The sequence below is a fragment of the Hemitrygon akajei genome, unplaced genomic scaffold (assembly GCF_048418815.1).
Source record: "Hemitrygon akajei unplaced genomic scaffold, sHemAka1.3 Scf000141, whole genome shotgun sequence".
Lineage (NCBI taxonomy): Eukaryota > Metazoa > Chordata > Chondrichthyes > Myliobatiformes > Dasyatidae > Hemitrygon > Hemitrygon akajei.
Genome location: NW_027332027.1, coordinates 602,510 through 620,791, shown reverse-complemented (window position 1 = coordinate 620,791; position 18,282 = coordinate 602,510). Strand labels below are relative to the sequence as shown.

At 44.7% G+C, this 18,282-nt stretch overlaps 1 protein-coding gene across 2 annotated transcripts; it reads right to left on the bottom strand.

Annotated features, from left to right (window-relative positions):
* Positions 1–981: 981 nt before the first annotated feature.
* Positions 982–18,002, bottom strand: LOC140723857 (NACHT, LRR and PYD domains-containing protein 3-like). Of its 2 annotated transcripts, XM_073038411.1 has the most exons (11): positions 17,901–18,002; positions 15,178–15,270; positions 14,921–15,087; positions 13,871–14,037; positions 12,786–12,957; positions 12,621–12,686; positions 4,965–6,702; positions 3,422–3,508; positions 2,951–3,121; positions 2,628–2,795; positions 982–2,470 (listed from the first exon to the last, which is right to left on the bottom strand). In XM_073038411.1, exons 4-11 carry the CDS (start codon positions 13,940–13,942, stop codon positions 2,383–2,385), a joined length of 2,562 nt encoding a protein of 853 aa, XP_072894512.1. In that variant the 5' UTR covers positions 13,943–14,037; positions 14,921–15,087; positions 15,178–15,270; positions 17,901–18,002; the 3' UTR covers positions 982–2,382. The 2 variants fall into 2 exon arrangements, with proteins under 2 accessions (XP_072894512.1, XP_072894511.1); XM_073038410.1 differs by lacking the exon at positions 14,921–15,087.
* Positions 18,003–18,282: the final 280 nt, after the last annotated feature.

Here is an 18,282-nt window from a genome sequence, read left to right as displayed (position 1 = left end):
TGGGACATGCCTTACGTCACCCTTTCAACCTCACTGATCCCTTCTCCCTCCCTCCTCGCTCAACACCTGTCTCGATCCACCGCACGTTTTCTCTTCCACCCGTGTTTGAGTATACGAAAATCTATTGTTTTCCAGAGATTTAAGGAGCAAAAAAGAGGAGATAGTGGATGTAAAGCAGGAGAGATAGTAATTGGGGACAGAAAGAAATGGCGGATGATCTCAATAATTTTGTTGCACCAGTTTTCACTCCGAAAGGCACCAGTAATACGCCAGTAATTGAAGAGTGTCAGTTACTAATGAGATGGTGCTTGGGTAGCTGAAAGGTCTGATGGTAGAAAAGCAAATGAAAAAAAAATAAGTAAAGAGATTGAGAAGGCATTGATACTGTTTTTTTTAGGATTCACTCGAAACTGAAATGATTGCCGAGGAGAGGAAAATTGCAGATGTAAGTCCACTCCTTAAAGAAAATGGCGAGGGAAAACTGGGAAATTATAAGCCAATTAGTACAACTTGATGGTTAGGAATGTGTTGAAGGATGAGATTTAGGGACTCATGATAAAATCGGCCGAAGTGTGCTCTGTCCCCTTGATGGGAAATCATGCGATATTTTAGGATATAACAGCAAAAGATCTCGTGCATATTGCGTATTTGGATTTTCAGAAGGCTTTTGACAAGGCACTGCACGTAAGGCCGCTTAATAAGTACTCATGGTATTGCAAGAGAGATGGAGAACTTAACAACGTGTGGCCGCACCCAGGGTAACCCATTTCACTCTGGTGGCTCCATACGAGGAAGAATGTCGAGGCTTTGTAGAGGACGCTGAAGACGTTAACCAAGATGCTGCCTGGATTAGAGCGCATGCGCGATAATGGGAGTTGAGATAAACCGGGGCTGTTTTCTCTGGAGCAGAGGAGGCTGAGAGTAGATCTGATTACGTTTCTAAGTTTATGAGTGGCATAGAGATTTTAGACAGACAGTAACTTCAGAATCAGAGTCAGGTTTATTATCACCGGTATGTGGCGTGAAATCTGTTAACTGAGCAGCAGCAGTTCAATGCATTACATAATCCAGCAGAGAGAAAAAAAATATAATAATATCTTTAATAATGGATGCTGCCTTTCTGTGACTCTGCTTCCTAAAGATATCCTGTGTATTTTGTTGGCCAGAGTCCAAGATGCAGCTGACTATATTTACAACCTTCTGCAGCTTCTTTCGGTCCTGCGCAGTAGCCCCTCCATACCAGACAGTGATGCAGCCTGTTAGAATGCTCTCCACGGTACATAGAAGTTTTTGAATGTATTTTTGACATGCCAAATCGCGTCAAACTCCTAATAAAGTATAGCTGTTGTCTTGCTTTCTTTATGACTACATCAATATGTTGGGGCCTGGTTAGATCCTCCGAGATCTTGACATCCAGGAACTAGAAGCTGCTAACTCTCCCAATTTCTGATCCCTCTGAGGATTGGTATGTGTTCCTTCGTCTTACCCTTCCTGAAGCCCACTATCAGCTCTCTTGCCTGACTGATGTTGAGTGCCAGGTAGTTGCACGCCCTCTCGTCACCAACTGAGAATCTACCAACAATGGTTGTATCGTCAGCAAATTTATAGATGGTGTTTGAGCTATGCCTAGCCACACAGTCATGTGTATACAGAGAGTAGAGCAGTGGGCTAAGCACACACCCCTGAGGTGCGCCAGTGTTGATTGTCAGCGAAGAGGATATGTTATCTCCAATTCGCATGGTCTGTGATCTTCCGGTTTCGGAAGTCAAGGATCCAATTACCGAAGGAGGTACAGAGGCCCAGGTTCTGCAACTTCTCAATCAGGATTGTGGGAATTATTGTATTAAATGCTGAGCTATTGTCGATGAACAGCATCCTTTTCCTCAGTGTTGAGATGTCAAGCAACAGGGGCCATGGATTTAAGATCAGATGGGGATAATCCTAAAGGACATGTGAGGTGCAGTTTCTTTTTCAATTTAAAAGTGCGGACATTTGTCAATTTAACATCATTATATCGACAACACTGCGGAATGTACTGTCCTCAGCAAAGTGAGCAAAAGGATTCTCTTCCCGGATAAATCCCATCACAGGACTGGTGTCCCATGAGCACTGCCACTGGGCTCTTACAGTCTGCGTAATAACCCAGGGCATCACTTGGGGGAGCTATCCGAACTGGATATCCTTCGCAGGCAGTTCCTCTTGTCTGGAGGTGGAATTACGTCCTCTGGAACGGACTCTGACGTCACAGAGCGTGCTTCTGGAGACGGTGTCCGTTAGAAACTTTGGGAATTAAAACTGACGCGTGGCCGTTAAAGGCGCGGGGGTGGGGTTGGGTGGAAGGTCTGTCAAAACGTGGGCGGGGGTGTTCGCATATTCAACTGTTCACAGTATCATATTCAGTCCGGATTTGAGTTCCTGTAGAGACTTCAGTTCCTCTACCCCGGACTTACTGATCTGATTGTCCCACAGCCTGAAACAGATGAACGAATGAAGAGATGAAAGAATGAACAGTGTCAGTAACAGGGGACTGGGGTTAATGTTTCAACAACATTCACTGACAAATATCATTCGAAACCCCGCGGATCCGCTGATATTTTATGACATTGAATTTTAAGACAATCACTCACCAAATCCGCTCCAGACTCGGGAGAGCCACTATGAGGCGACGAAGAACGGGGACAGATTGGTCTGTGAGCGAGTTTGATCCCAAATCCAGCTCCGTCAGTGACTGGTTTTTACTGAGAGCGGAGACGAGGTCATCGACACCAGAATCAGTGAGACCGACCTTATACAACCTGGAAATGAGAGAGAGTGAGGTTGAAGGACACCAAGAGACAGGGGATGCTATGAATCTCTAATATTTACCAGTAAGACAATTACTGATCGCATTAATGTTCAGTGACTGACACCCAGTGACTGTACAGACAATCTCTCACTGCCTGATTCTTACCACATTTTCTCCATTTTACACTCTGTGTTCTTCAGAGCCTCAGACAGCAGTTTTACTCCTGAATCTCCTAGTGCATTTTCATTCAGGTTCAGCACCGTCAGTGATCTGTTTGTACTGAGAGCGGAGGCAAGATGCTCGGCGCCAGAATCTGTGATTCCGACATTGCTCAGCCTGGAAATGAAATAGAAAGTGAGGGTAAAGGTCACACAGAGTCAGGAGATGGTACAAATTCCCAGTGTATGCCAGTGACACATTAATGTGCAGAGTCAGACACCCAGTGACTGTAAACACAATCTCCCACAGTCTGACACTTACCATAGTGTCCGTGTATACCAGTGACACATTAATGTGCAGAGTCAGACACCCAGTGACTGTAAACACAATCTCCCACAGTCTGTCAATGATCACATTAATGTGCAGAGTCAGACACCCAGTGACTGTAAACACAATCTCCCACAGTCTGACACTTACCATAGTGTCCGTGTTTTACACTCCGGATTTTTCAAAGCCGCAGACACCAGCTTCAGTCCTGAATCTCCAAATTTATTCATCCCAAGTCTAAACACAAACAGACAAATTGATGAACAGATGAATTCAGACAGTGGGTCTGAGAGAATTCCTCAACTTCGGGTATTTCAGTAAACATTAAACTCTTCAGTAAATCACTGATGGAATGTCCATCACTGTCAATGTCCCTCACAGCCCAGCTCGGAATGTCAGTAATTTAGTCTGTCGGTGTGACCATGTAAACTCCATATATTCCGTCTCATTCCCCGATGGTTAGAAAAAACTGTTCTTGACTGGAGAGGGTCGGAAGGATAGGAAAACAGTTTCACCAAGAGGAGGAGTTGTGGATGAGAACGTGTCCATGGGAAATGGTGGAAGAAAACCCCGGCAGAGGAAAAGCGATAGGCAGAGTTATCCCATAGGAGGAAGGGAGATGGGGAAGAGATATCTCCACAGAACGAAGAGGGTGAGGAAGAGAGATACCACAGGTGGAAGGGAAATGGTGAAGAGGTATCCGCAGAGGATGAAGGGGGTAGAGAAGAGAGATTCCACAGGAGGAAGGGAGAGGGATAAGAGAGATACCACGGGACAGGGATGGAGGAGAGAGATACCGCAGGAGGAAGGGGATGAGAGAAGAAAGATACCACAGGAGGGAGGTAGATGGAGAAGAGGCATCTCGCAGAAGGAGGATAAATAGAACAGAGTGATCGCACAGGAGGAGGGGATATGGGAAAGAGATACGCGCACAGGACGAGGGGAGTGGAGAAGAGTGATCCCACATGGGGAAGGGGAACGGAGTGGAGAAGTACCACAGGAGGAAGGGGAATAGAGTAGGAAGGTCCCACAGAAGAAACAAAGGTATGAAGATGATGGACCCCTGAGGAGGAAGCGGGATGGGGAAGCGAGGTCTCATAGTAGGAAGGCAGCTGGGGAAGCGAGATTCAACAAGAGGAGGTGATGCTGACAGAGATCGCATGGGGAGGTTTGGTCTGAACTGAACCCCACAATCAGAAGAGGAGATGTCCACACGAGTGCAGGGTATCTGGCGGAGCAAAGTCACACCGTTAGAGTGATCGTGATAGCCACACACGGGGAGGGGGGTGGAGAGTAACCTCAGAGGTTTGTCTCTCCCTCTCGCTAGGCATTCCTCTGGCCCTCTTTTGTCCTTCATCGGGTAGAGGGCGTGAAGATCCGTCACACCTGCTGCAGTCGGTGTCACTCTCGATGTCAGTAACTGTGAGAAGGAACAGTTTCAATGGTTGTTTCACAGGGAGCGAAAAACACGGCCATTCTTGTGATTTACTACCATTAATCTAACTGCCGTTGTTCGCTGAACTGATGAAGTCTACAACATCCTTACACATGAAACCACATGACCCTCCGTTCTTGAATTACTGACCGATCGCCTCGTAATTTGTCACAATTCCTCATAACTTGATTTACCTTTACTTTGAAACAAAAGAATGGAACACTTTCACAGATCAGACTGAGAAATAAGTGAAGTTACCCCAACTCCTGGCACTTGTGCAGCCCGGGTAACAGCCGCTGGATCCCTTCATACTGAATGTTACTGCCAACAAGGTCGAGGTGTTGTATTGTATCACATCGTCCAATGACATGAGACAGGACCGCGCAATCAATCGGGGTCAATGTCATTCCACTGAATGAAAGTGTTTCCACAGATCCCAGTGTGGCCTGAGCCAGTCCACTATTCTGAGACTCAAACAGGTAGTGCAATGTGTTCAGGAGGCTCCTTTTACCAGCTTCACTCCTTGTGTTTCCACTCTGGCGTTTAACCTCCTCCTTCACCCAGTCAATCACCCGGCACGTTGTTTGATGAGGAAATGGACCCAAAAACTCCTCCAGGCCCCGAGCTGTCATTGGGGAGGAGAGACCAGCAACAAAACGGAGAAATACCTCAAATCGCCCATCTGTCGTGTTGTGGGCTTTAGTGAGGAATTTCAGGATATCCCCGGGATGTGGATTCATAAATTGCGCGAGTGCAGCTACAAACTCTTGGATGGTGAGGTGTGGGAATGTGTACACCACACAACGGGGAGAATCCTCTCTTTCCAAAAGCTCCATCAGGAACCCGGACAAGAACTGGGAAGGCTGGAGATTGTAGTTGATCAAATCTCCATTTGTAAATACAATCTTCTTGTCAGACACTCCCCTGTAGGCCATCTGACCAACCCTGAGCAACACATCACGTGGGTTATCAATCTCACGGCCGTGGTTTTTCAGTATGTTGTATATATAGTAGGAATAGAGTTGGGTGATGGTCTTGGGAACTCGCTGCAGTTCCATGTCTTTTTTCGCGAAGAAGGGGCCCAGTGCTAGAGCGAGGATACAGCAGTAGGAGGGGTTGTAGCTCATGGTGTACAGGATCTCGTTCTCCTCAACGTGTTTGAAAACAGCTTCTGCTACTGTCTTATCTTCAAAATGCCTAATGAAATATTCCTTCCGTTCTTCATCGACAAATCCCAGGATTTCAGTCCAGATATTGATTTCTGCCTTTTCTAATAAATGTAACGCAGAAGGGCGGGTTGTCACCAGCACTGAACACCCTGGGAGCAGCTTGCCCTGGATTAAACTGTACACAATATCAGACACGTCACACCACCACTCGGGATCTGGGCACTGGTGCTTGGGTTCTGTATCTCTCCGACTGTCAGAAAAATCGATTTTATGTTTGAATTCATCTAAACCATCGAATATAAACAACAATCCCTTTGGGTTTTTCCAGACCTCTCTCAGGAAATTCCCAAAGTAAGGATACTGATCTAGAATCAGATCGCTTAGGTTTATTCTACAGTTAATGGAGTTTAGGTCCCGGAATTTGAAACTGAATACAAACTGGAATTGTTGGTATATTTTCCCCGTGGCCCAGTCATAAACAATCTTTTGCACCATTGTTGTTTTACCGATTCCTGGGACTCCAGCTAATGCTGCCGAACTCCCAGATTTGTATTTACTTTGGGAAAAGCTGCTCTGGAACAACTGATCAGTCCGGAGTTTTTCCAGCTCTTTGCGGAGATGTTGTTTTCTCCACTGCTCGTGGTTTCTGCCTCTTGCTAGTAGTTCATGTTCCACCAGTCTCCGATCTCGAACAGTAGAAATTACCGTGAGCTCAGCGTATCGATCAACCAGCTGGAAAACCTTCACCTTCTCCCTCATCAGGATCGTGTTCACTCTCAGTGTTTCAGTTTGTGCCCGCAGAATCTCCTTGTGTTTCTGTTGAACATCTTCCATGGGAACAGACACAATAGTCAAAATGTTAAATGCCTCATCTCAGAACTCAGTATTACAAGAATAGTGTAATTCAAAACTCTTGTATCAAATTAATTTATCAGAGTAAGTTCACACACTGAAGCAAATTTGGTTACGGTGATTCATAATAAATTCAGAAGCTTGTGTAACCCTGCAGATTTGCAGTCTCATGTCCACTAAACAGTCTGCACGGGAAATACACAGCAGGACAGGAGAAAGGGAGAGAGTGAATGCTACAGATCTATTATTTAAATGGAACTGAAAGTTTGAAAGCAGGTTGATTTCTAATCCCGGCAGTATCTGGTGAAACTCGTCTGCACCCTCTCCGAGTTCCCCAGACCCTTCCTGTAATAGGGTGACAGAATTGAACTAAAGCTCCAAATGCAGCCAAACCAAAGTTGGATACATCTGCAACGTAAAGCTACATCCGCACAATGAAGTGAACTATGTGGTCGTGTCTTCTTCATTTATTCTTGTTGTCACATCCAGTGAGCTACGGACATTGACACCAGACTCCCTCTGTACCTCAAAGAAGTTAGTGCCTGACATCTACTTTAAACATCCCCCATGCACGTTACCTCCTGAGATACAACACTTCACACTTTTCTGGATTAATCTCCACCTGCTATTTCCTTACCGGCTTCTGCAACACTGGACTCGTAAAGAAACTTCTTCACTCTCCACAGGTCAATGACTCACCTCAGCTTCAAAAATTATACATATCACTATCAAACTAATGTATAACATCTCTCGTCATGGTTCCCGGGAAGTTGTCAACGTAGTCTCTAATCTCTTTTGGACCATGCCGGTTCGAAATTCTGATCAGCTAATATGTATCGACTGTCACCAGATGGGAATTTGTCCTATAAAAGCTGCTCCCAACCTGACCCCTACCATTAATCTAACTTCCCCAATTTAACATCCCCACACTGTATATCAGCTAAGCTGCAGATCGCTCCTTATTCAAAACCATCTCAGGACTTGAGTTGTGTTCATTGTTCCCAAAACCTCTCCCATTGAATCCCGAGCACGTCCTGAAATAGGGGAAAGCCGATGTCAATGTAGGACTGGGTCTGAATGAAGTGTGGGAAAGTTACTTGCAGTGACAGTGCACCTGAAGAATGTGAAACCTCGCGGTATGTCAGGATCCTGACCGGAGTGTGCGGGACCTCAGAGTGTGCCAGATCCTTGCCAGGTGGGTAAAAGGTTTCACATTGCGTGAGGGCTCTGTCAGGGGTGTGTTGCATCTCGCAGCATGTCAGTAGACTGTGAGAGGCCTGAGGAGGCTCGCAGCGTGTCAGCCCCTGTCAGGGGTGTGTGGGGTCTACCGCTGTGTCTGTACCTTACCAGAGGTGTGCGGGGTTTCACAGCGCATTCGGACCCTGCCAGGGGTGTGGGGGGGGAGGGGGTTCCAGTTAACAGGTATACTCTATATAGGGGTTTACTGCCTAACGGATCTTTAAAATGTTATTTTAGTCTTCATCATTTATTAGGGGCCGCCAACAGTGTTTATATTATCTTCTTAGAGAGTTGAGAGTTGTGAGGAAAACGGTAGTGATCTGGCAACAAACAATGCAGATATGTTTTCTCACTATTCATTCAATCAATGTATTCGAGTGGGATAGGGAACGTAGGAAAGCATGGATTGTAGAAAAAAGTTACATTCGAGAATGCCACACCAGTAGAGAAGATGTTCTTCAATGATCCCGGGGAGTATCTATTTCATGTTCAGAAGTGGTTACTTACAGCGCCTGGATTTAGGTGTTTCAGTAAAGACAGGGAGGGAGACAAAAGAGATAGGGTGTGGCACTGCTGATCAGAGATAATGCACGGCTACAGAAAAGGAGGAAGTCATGGAGGGATTGCCTACTGAGTCTCTGTGGGTAGAAGTTATAAACAGGAATAGGTCAATATCTCTAGTGGGCGGTTTTAAAGACCACCCAATAGTAACATGGAGATCGAGCAGAAGATAGGGAAACAGATTCTGGAAAGAAGCAATAATAACTGGGTTGGCATCGTGGGAGATTTTAATTTCCAAAATATTGATTGGAATCACCCTAGAGCAAGGGCTTTAGATGGGGTGGAGTTTGCTAGGTGTTTTCCGGAAGCTTTCCTGATATAATATAACACTACAAGGGGAGAAGCTCTGCTTGATTTGGTATTGGGAAATGAACCTGTTCAGGTGTCAGATCTCTCCATGGAATAGCATTTTGGAGACAGTGATCGCAATTCTAATTCCTTTACCACAGCATTAGAGCGGGGTAGGAAGAGACAAGATAGGAAAACGTTTAATTGGAGTGAGGGGAAATATGAAGTAATCAGCCAGGAACTTGGAAACACAAATTGGGAACAGATGCTCTCAGGGAAATGTACGGCAGAAATAATGAAAATGTTCAGGGGATATTTACATAGGTACGAATGGTACAGGAACAAAGGTGTACAAAAGCTGCTAAAAATCTCGTCAAGAAGAATAGCTTACGAAAGTTTCAAAAATATAGGCAATGTCATAGAAGATTATAGGGCTAGCGGGAAGGAGCTTAAGGATGAAATTAGGAGAGCCAGAAGGGGCCATGAGAAGGCTTTGGCGAGCAAGATTAACGACCTCTCCCCCCACAAGACATTATACATGTATGTGAAGAGCAGGTTGATAAGACGTGAGATAATAGGACTAATCAAGTGCGACAGTGGAAAAGTGAGTATCGAACTGGAGGAGAGAGCAGAGGTTCCTAATAAATACTTAGCTTCAGTATTCACTACGGAAAATGATCTTGGCGATTGTAAGAATGACTTACAGCCCATCGAAAAGCTTGAGCATACAGACATGAAGAAAGAAGATGTGCTGAAGCTTTTGGAAAGCATCAATTTGGATACGTCTCCGGGACAGGATGAGATGTACCCCAGGCTACTGTGGGAGGCGAGGGACGAGATCGCTCAGCCTCTGGCGACGATCTTTACATCATCAATGGGGACGGGAGACGTTCAGATATGATTGTAGGTTTGTAGATGTTGCTCCCTTATTCAAGAAAGGGAGTTGAGATTGCCCAGGAAATTATAGACCAGTGTATCGTACTTCAGGAGTTGATAGGTTGACGGAGAAGATCCTGAGAGGCGGGATTTATGAACATTTGGAGAGGCATAATATGATTAGGAACAGTCAGCAAACACGAGGAAATCTGCAGATGCTGGAAATTCAAACAACACGCACAAAATGCTGGTGGAACACAGCAGGCCATGCAGGATCTATAGGAGAAACACTGTCGACGTTTCGGGCCGAGACCCTTCGTCAGGAATAGTCAGCATAGCTTTTTCAAAGGCATGTCGTGCCTTACAAGCCTGATTGAATTTTTTGAGGATCCGACTAAACACATTGATGAAGGTAGTGCAGTAGATGTAAAGTAAAATGGATTTTCGCAAGGCATTTGACAACGTACCCCATGCAAGGCTTGTTAAGAAAGTAAAAAGTCATGGGATCCTAGGGGACATTGCATTGTGGATAGATTACTGGCTTGCCCACAGAAGGCAAAGTGTGCTTGTAAACGGTTCATGATTACGTGGAGGTCGGTGTCCAGAGTTGTGCCTCAGGATTCGTTTTGGGACCCCTTCACTTCGTGATTTTTATCAATGACCTGAATGAGGAAGTGGAGTGATAGGTTAATAAATTTGCTGATGACATAATGCTTGGGAGAGCTGTGGTTAGTGTGAAGGGCTGTCAGAGGTTACAGCGGGACATCGATAGGATGAAAAATTGGGCGGAGAAGTGGCAGATGAGGTTTAACCCAGATAAGCGTGAGCTGGTTTATATTGGTAGGTCAAATATGATGGCAATATATAATATTAATGGTAAGACTCTTTGCAGTGTGATCAGAGTGAGCTTGGGGACCTCGTCCAGAGTACACTTAAAGCTGCTGCGCAGGTTGACTTTGTCATTAAGAAGGCATGCGGAGCAATGGCCTTCATCAATCGAGGGATTGTGTTTAAAAGCCGAGTGGTAATGTTGCAGTTATATAGGACACCAGTCAGACCCCACTTGGAGTACTGCGCTCTGTTCTGGTCGCTTCACTACAGGAAGGATGTGGAAGCCGTGGAAAGGGTGCAGAGGAGATTTACAAGGATGGTGCCTGGATTGGGGAGCATGCCTTTGAGAATTGGTTGAGTGAACTTGGGCTTTTTTCTTTGGAGAACGAGAGGTGGTCAGCCAGAGGTGTACAAGATAATGAGAGGCACTGATCGTCTGGAGAGTCAGAGGCTTTTTCCCAGGGCTGAAATGGCTAGTAAGAGAGGGGCACAGTTTTAAGGTGCTTGGGAGTAGGTAAAGAGGAGATGTCAGCCGTAAGTTTTTTACGCAGTGAGTGGTGAGTGCGGGGAATGGTCTGCCGCTGGTGGAGGCGGATACGGTAGTGTATTTTAAGAGATTGCTGGACAGGTACATAGAGCTTAGAAAAATAGAGGACTATGCTTAATATAGGTAATGTCTGAAGCAAGTACATGTTCGGCACAGCATTGCGGGCCGAGGGGCCTGCATTGTGTTGCAGGTTTTCTATATTTCTATGTTTCTAAGTAGGTGTTAGAGTTCCTTAGCCGTATCCGTTCCCTTGGCAGGAAGCGTGAAGAATATTGAAGAACAACTTTGCAGGCAATTTGTAGAGCTATACTAAATCAGTGGTGCAAGGAAACGGAGGGGTTTTGTTACCTGAATATGGACCAAAACAATTATTACAGAAGTGACAGAGACTGAGAGATCTTTCTAAAATTCCTAATTAGCCTCTTTCAGTTCCTATAAGAACATTAATACATTTACAGTTTGTTCTTGGAAGTGAGAGTTGTTGAACCAGGATACTGGTAGGGATTCCTCAGGTTTCTGATCAAGACTTTCGAATGATCAGATAAAACATGAGCTACTGTAAGATTAATAACTTTTTCAATATCTGTCTTTCCTTCGCCCACTCCTCTGCTAAATGTGCAGCTGGGTAATCCAACACTGCCTTTGAATATGAAGCTTTTCAGACTCAGAGCCCTTGCACTGCCCAAGGCTCCATTTCCACAGACGCAATGTACTTACGGATGAAGTGAGCTTCTCATCAGTCTGGCGCAATTAAATGTGTCTCAACATTATTTATCGATTTGTTCAGTTTTTTTCATCTTCCTCGCCACATTAACAAAACATCGGGTTTCTCTGATCTAATTGACAGCCCTTACTCTCCGACAATTTTCATCACACATCGGAGGGAAGACATGAATTTCTGTTCTCTGGACTTTGCAAGCACCACCTACCCCCCCCCCCCCCCTCACCTTCACTGACACCGTCCTCCGATGGACTGCCCATCGTTCGCAGTAAGCGACTGCAGATGCGAACAGACTGGGTGACATTTGCTGTTTTGGGATTGGACAGATTAGTAGGAATATTGCCTGGATTTATATTTAAAGGGAAGCTGTTGCTGTTATTCTGTGACTAGAACTTCAATCGATATCCAACTCGAAAAATTGACGATCTGTGCGGACGGACGGAGTTTAGAGAAATGATTTAGGACGAGGGATGTTCGGCAGTGGGAAAGGGGAAAAGAGGCAGGTAGGACGAGGTTTGACATGTTGGGGTGCAGAGATTTCCCAGATTTCCCCTGCACCGGATCGCTCCTTTGTCTTCTCTGACCCCGGTGGAGCCAGCTGTAGTTCCAGGCACCAGCGTGGACCCCACTTTTCCCAAGCCCCGAACTCTCTGCCTCGTGGCTCATTATGTCTTTTGAAAACTTTTCCATTGGAGGCAATCTTTCCATGTGCCTTACGATGTACTGTGTCACAGTGACAACATTTACCTGGTCAAAGCTCCGTGGCCCATCAACATAACGGTCCTGCACAAGTATCAGCCGTTGGTGGAAACAGCTGTTTCTTCACCTACCTTTCAGCTCGCTGGGAATCTCCCGTAAATCTTGATTGGGGTTTGATCGCTCGTACGGTGCACACCCTGTATAAATTTAAACAATTTGGTGAAATCAAATATCACAAATTATAAAGTATGTGTTGTTTAAATCCAAATTGTGATTAATCTCTGATATTATCTCACCATGTTCCTGTATTTCCTTCAGTATTTTGTCCAACTTTGGGGCTCCATTCCGCATTTTCACAAACGATTCCCACATCACCCTCCGGGCGCGGGCGCCTCTCTCCATCACCAGGCTCAGGAGGAGTTTAGAACTGTCCGCCCACTCTCCCTTATCAGCAAGATCAGAGATTTTCTGTCAAGTGTAGAAATGAACATATTGGGGACTGACAGATTCACAGAGAATGAGAAGTAAATGATGGGCTCTTTATCGGGATCACACGGCCGGATGCCGATCCTCTCTGGAGATGGACTGTACATTCAGAGCAGAGCACATAGAGGGATATTCTCCATGAACATGGCCCACCAGTCAATGGGATCCTGGTTAATCCGTGACAGCTTCGTTGCCGTGATTCCTAACCCATAAGTAATCCCTCATCTATTTTGACAGTGTCAAGAAGAAACCATAAAATATGATTTATCATAAAGCAGATGAACGAAGAAGTCAAGAAAACCTTTTTTATATGTATATATATACAGAGCGATCAGCCTCGGAGAAGTTACAGAAAATATGCTGCGATTAATCTTCTCAGTCTGCCAGTGTCTAACATGCTGGCGGCTGGCACCTGCTGTCTTTCCATTGCCTTTTTTGGTGGCGGTTTATCAGTGATTTCATCACAACATGGCAGTATATCACGACTGACACAGTTTCCAGTGACAAATTATAAAACAAGCATCTCCACCCAGATTAGAACACTGGCGAGCACCTGTGGCATCCACCGATAATGCCCAGGTTCTCACTGAAATCCTGCGGTCACGCTCTGCGATCGTCCTAAACCGAAATATCGTACCATATTTCCATTTAATATCTATTATGTTACGCCGATACACCTGTTATCCACTTCCCTCGCTGTAAAAATGAACAATCACCCACCAGACTGGGGGACATATTCATCCCTTTTCCATCATTGGTTCGGATTCATAATTTAATCATTGTATATTCACTATTTATTTCCCGGTTGTCCATTTATCTATTTTAAGTTCCGATGATTCAGATTTCTGACACCCATGACGTGTGAAAATTCAAACCCATTCTCCTGCTCACTTACCTGATGTTCCTCTCCACTGAGCTCATGCTCGAACGTTAACGCCAGGCTCATTCCGTGCACAACTCCTTCCATCGCCTGCTCCAGCCTGTCCCGGTAGAAGTCAATCAACTGCAGAAGCTTGAAATCGTTCCAGTATGCCAGGAGTTCGGTTATTCCTGAACTCGGACCTGTGAATCGAAGCGACGGAAACTAGAGATATTATCGAAACTCAATTGGTCAGCACTTTTCTATCTAGAACCTAACGTCGGTGCGCCATGTTACCAAACACAATCATGAATGGACACACACAGGTTTAACCATTTGGAAGCACAAATCAGGGAAGGGCTTACACAGCGAAAGACATGGCACTGAAAAATATAGATCCAATTCCAAGAAATTTAATGAATTGAAAGTGGCGTCCCGTGGAGATAGGGTCGTAAAGAGAGCCTTCGAACATTGCATTTTGTTAATCTAGCTACTGAGTGGAGAAATTGGAGATGTATGAGTAGTTCATGAGGTTTAGTTTGGAGTATTTCGTGCAGTTGCACCTTGGATAGGCTTTAGTATCTCTCAATTTTCATTAATCCCACCTGCATTTACCTGCTTCAACGGCCAAAGTTGTTATAGATGGTGACCCAAGCACCTTAAAGCAGAGGCAGAGTGAGACAATCGGAATGGTTCGAGGTAGTTAACATTACACAGTTACGTTTAAATTTAAAAGTTAAAGAGAAGATTAGGAACAACATTCTGCTTCGTCTGACATCAGTGGTGTGAAAGATTCTTGGCCATTGTCGAAGCTGTATCAGGAGAAAATTCAAAAGACCTAAGTATTCAACAATGCTTTGTGAAAGTGAAATCACGCTGACTGAATCCATTGGAATATTTTTGAGGATGGAACTAGCAGGATAGATAAGGCGAGACCAGCGAATATGGACCATTAGGAATTTCAGTAATGAACACAGCACAGATAAGCAGGCAAGCATAAACCACGAGGGGTTGTGGATAAAGTAACAATATGGACACGAATTGGTGGGTGGAAGTACATCGAGTAGGCATAAATGGACTGTTTACCAGATGAAGTGACGGGGGGTACCACTGAGATTGATACCAGTACACGATCAAATCAGAATAGCCATTTTCATGAGGGAAATAATGTAGCATATCCATGTTTCAGTATGACCGAAGTCTGGATGCAAAGGTGAGACTCGAAGAGACGCTGGCGACAGATTTAAACTGGCCTAGGATGTTGAGAAATACCTATCAGAGACAGAACAGATATCAGATATACGATTGGCCACTTTCATGGTAATAACAGGATGGTTATGTACCCGGGTGTTTTTCTGATGTTGACGCCACTGATTCTCGTCCCTCGTCAGCTGCATCAGCCATTGTGAAGGCAGGTGTTAACAGATTGTAGTTCTCTGCAAGAAACAAAATCGGGAGTAGGGTCAGGAAATAATTTAGGTATAAAGGAGAAAGCGGATATGCGTACCGAAGATCATACAGCCATATAAGCATAGTCCTCTCCAATGAAATGATGACACGGCCTGATCCTCCTGCACACACCAATCATACAACTTCTGAAATATACTCCATGGTCGGATTACTGGATGAGCTTCCCATGCCGCGGCATGGATCAAGAGTGAGGTGTCACATTGGCTTGTCAAGTCAACAGAACTTCAATGCAGGTTGGAGTTCCAGAGAAGGAAGCACGTACTTCTTGAGCCCTCCTACCTCTAGTGGCGCTATGGTGCTCAAAGGACATCTGGTACAGCAGCGAGCGCTCAAACACTTCCACTAACCTCGGCTCATCTATAAATTTCAATGACAAACTGTACACATTTCTCGAACACCCCTGCTTCCCAGATGTTCCTTCCATTTTTTTTTAAAATTATGAAGTATCGACGTCATTGGCAAGATTACATATCTCGTTTAAGGCAATGCATAACGGCCGAATCCTGTGCACAGCATCGGAACGTCTTGCCTGAAACCACCATATTTTCACCGGCTGGACTTCAGCCCCTAAATTGCGACCAAGAATTATTGGAGCATTTCATCTGGTTATCACCGGATTGTTACATTCAAGTTTGACAAAAATGTATTCAAAACAATTTTAAAAGATGGAATTATTCAACAAGACAGACAGTGTGTTAATTTTTCAGGTCGAGGAACTATAATCAGAACTGAGCCTGCCCACACTGTTCCGCAATCTGCCGAACACTTCCAGTATATACTTTTACATTTCGCATTTTCCTTACTTAAGATTTATTTTAATTATTTAATGAATAAAAATTCCTCAATTGACTGTAAAAAATATATCCTACTAAATTAAACAAGACTATATGAATGCCACTCGACATCAGTAATGCGACAAATTTCGACGTTTTATTAGAGTGTGTACCAAACCGATACCATGGAGCGCTCCCCGTATGCATCCCTTATCTCATTTCGTTGCGTCTGCACCCGAGACGACGCTTAGTGACAGTCACCAGACCTTGATAAAATCACTTGCCAGAGGATCAGGATGGCACGCGAAGTGGGGATAGGGTGGCGCGCTGCCTCGGAATGGTTATCGTGGTGTTGCGTAGTGTGAATAAGTCTCCTTGCAGCTCACAGGAGACTCTCATCACAAGCAACCCAACAGAGAAATTATAGATTTAAGGCCCCGTGTTTTCAGCGTAATTCTCTGGACAATATTTCGGCAATATCTGAAGCTTATTGAACAGTTTTTTTTTTGCCGCTGTGAAGTGACTGTATTTCATAGAAAAACCTTGACTGAAAGTTAGAGAGAAGCACACACAAACTTCTGGAGGTACTGAGCAGATCAGTCAGCATCTATGGAGAGGAACATACGGTCAATGTTTCAGACCGAAACGTTTCATCGGAACGTCGATTGCTTCTTAATCTGCCTGGGTGCTGCATGACCTGCTCAGTTTTGTGTGTGTTGCTCGGGATTTCCAACACTCGCGGATCTCTTGTTTTGTGACTAAAAGATATATATTTCTCAGTAACCTACCTTGTAATGGGTCTCCCCATTCGGATACCTTTGAGTCCGTTACTAGTTATGTGGGTAAATGTGCACTCCGGAGTAAATATTACTTTCATTTGATAATCAGAAACAAAAAGACGAATTTATCAGTTGATGCGCTTCTCCACCCCACCGCAACCCCACAGCCCCAGCCTCGCACAGAATTGGACCGTTCAGTTGCTATGTTTTTCAAAGCAGGGCAACAGAGGAATCGGTAATAATTAAGTCTCGATCTCAAAAAATGCTCATATTCGAGATGGGGAGGACTGTCTGGATAGGAAATACTACCAGTGGCCAATTTATTAGGTAGATATATATACCAGCTCGTCAATGCGAGCCAGCGAATCATGTGGCGGCAGCTGAAAACAAACAAAAAAAAAAACATGCAGACATGGTCAACAAATATCGAAGGTCTTCTTCAAGATAGGGAACAAATGCGATCCAAGTGTCTTTGACCGTGGGATGTTTGTTGGCGCCAGTATCTCAAAAACTGTTCAGCCCTTGGGACATTCACGCACAATTAGCATCATTTACCGTGATTTGTGCGAAAAACAAGCAAAAAAAAAATCAAATCCAGTGTCTGGCGGTTCTGTGGGTCACACATCGCGCTAATGAGAGAGATACAGGAGATTGGTCAGACATATTCAGTGTGATTGGAAAGCAGCAGAAAATCAAACTTGCACGTAACATTCCGAAAATTGAAGTGGACGGGCAGCGGCAGCAAAAGGCCCCGAACATACACTCAGTGTCCACTTCATTAGGTGCAGAACGTAGTAAAGCGCCCACTTCGATAAGTTTTTATCAGCAGCCAGTGGATTTACTTGGAGAAGGTTTATATTAAATATCATTGCCAGCTGTACCCTGTCATTACTAAAAATAATACGCATACAGAAAAAACACAGATCCATAAAGGCGTGCAATTTTAGAGACCGTATTGAATTGTCAGTAACACTACACAGACTGCCGTGACGAGTGGGCGCATTGAAACACCATGACTTTTCACCGTATAGTCTCTGTTCTTACCTCGTGTTGAACTCCTGAGTCTGGTCGCAGCAAATCGAAGCAGCTGAATTTGATGTGCCCTACGTGTAAGGGAACACACCCTGAGCAAGGGTCAATTGATAACACGCTCGTAAACTTAAACAGCATGCTTTTCAGCACATAACGCCACATCCTGTTCCACAATGGTTATGTTGAACTGTACAATAATTTCCATTGCTTGAATGCGTATTTCTAACATATGGCTCCAGCACGACTTACTACTTCAATGCACGATTGCAATGAGTAACTTACACTGGAAAATTTGATCTTCTCCAGAGAGGAATCAGAACCGGCATCCAGGTTCTATTCGGTTGGTGTCGGCGCTTTGATTTATTATGCACCTTGGGCCGAGTTTATTGCCAGA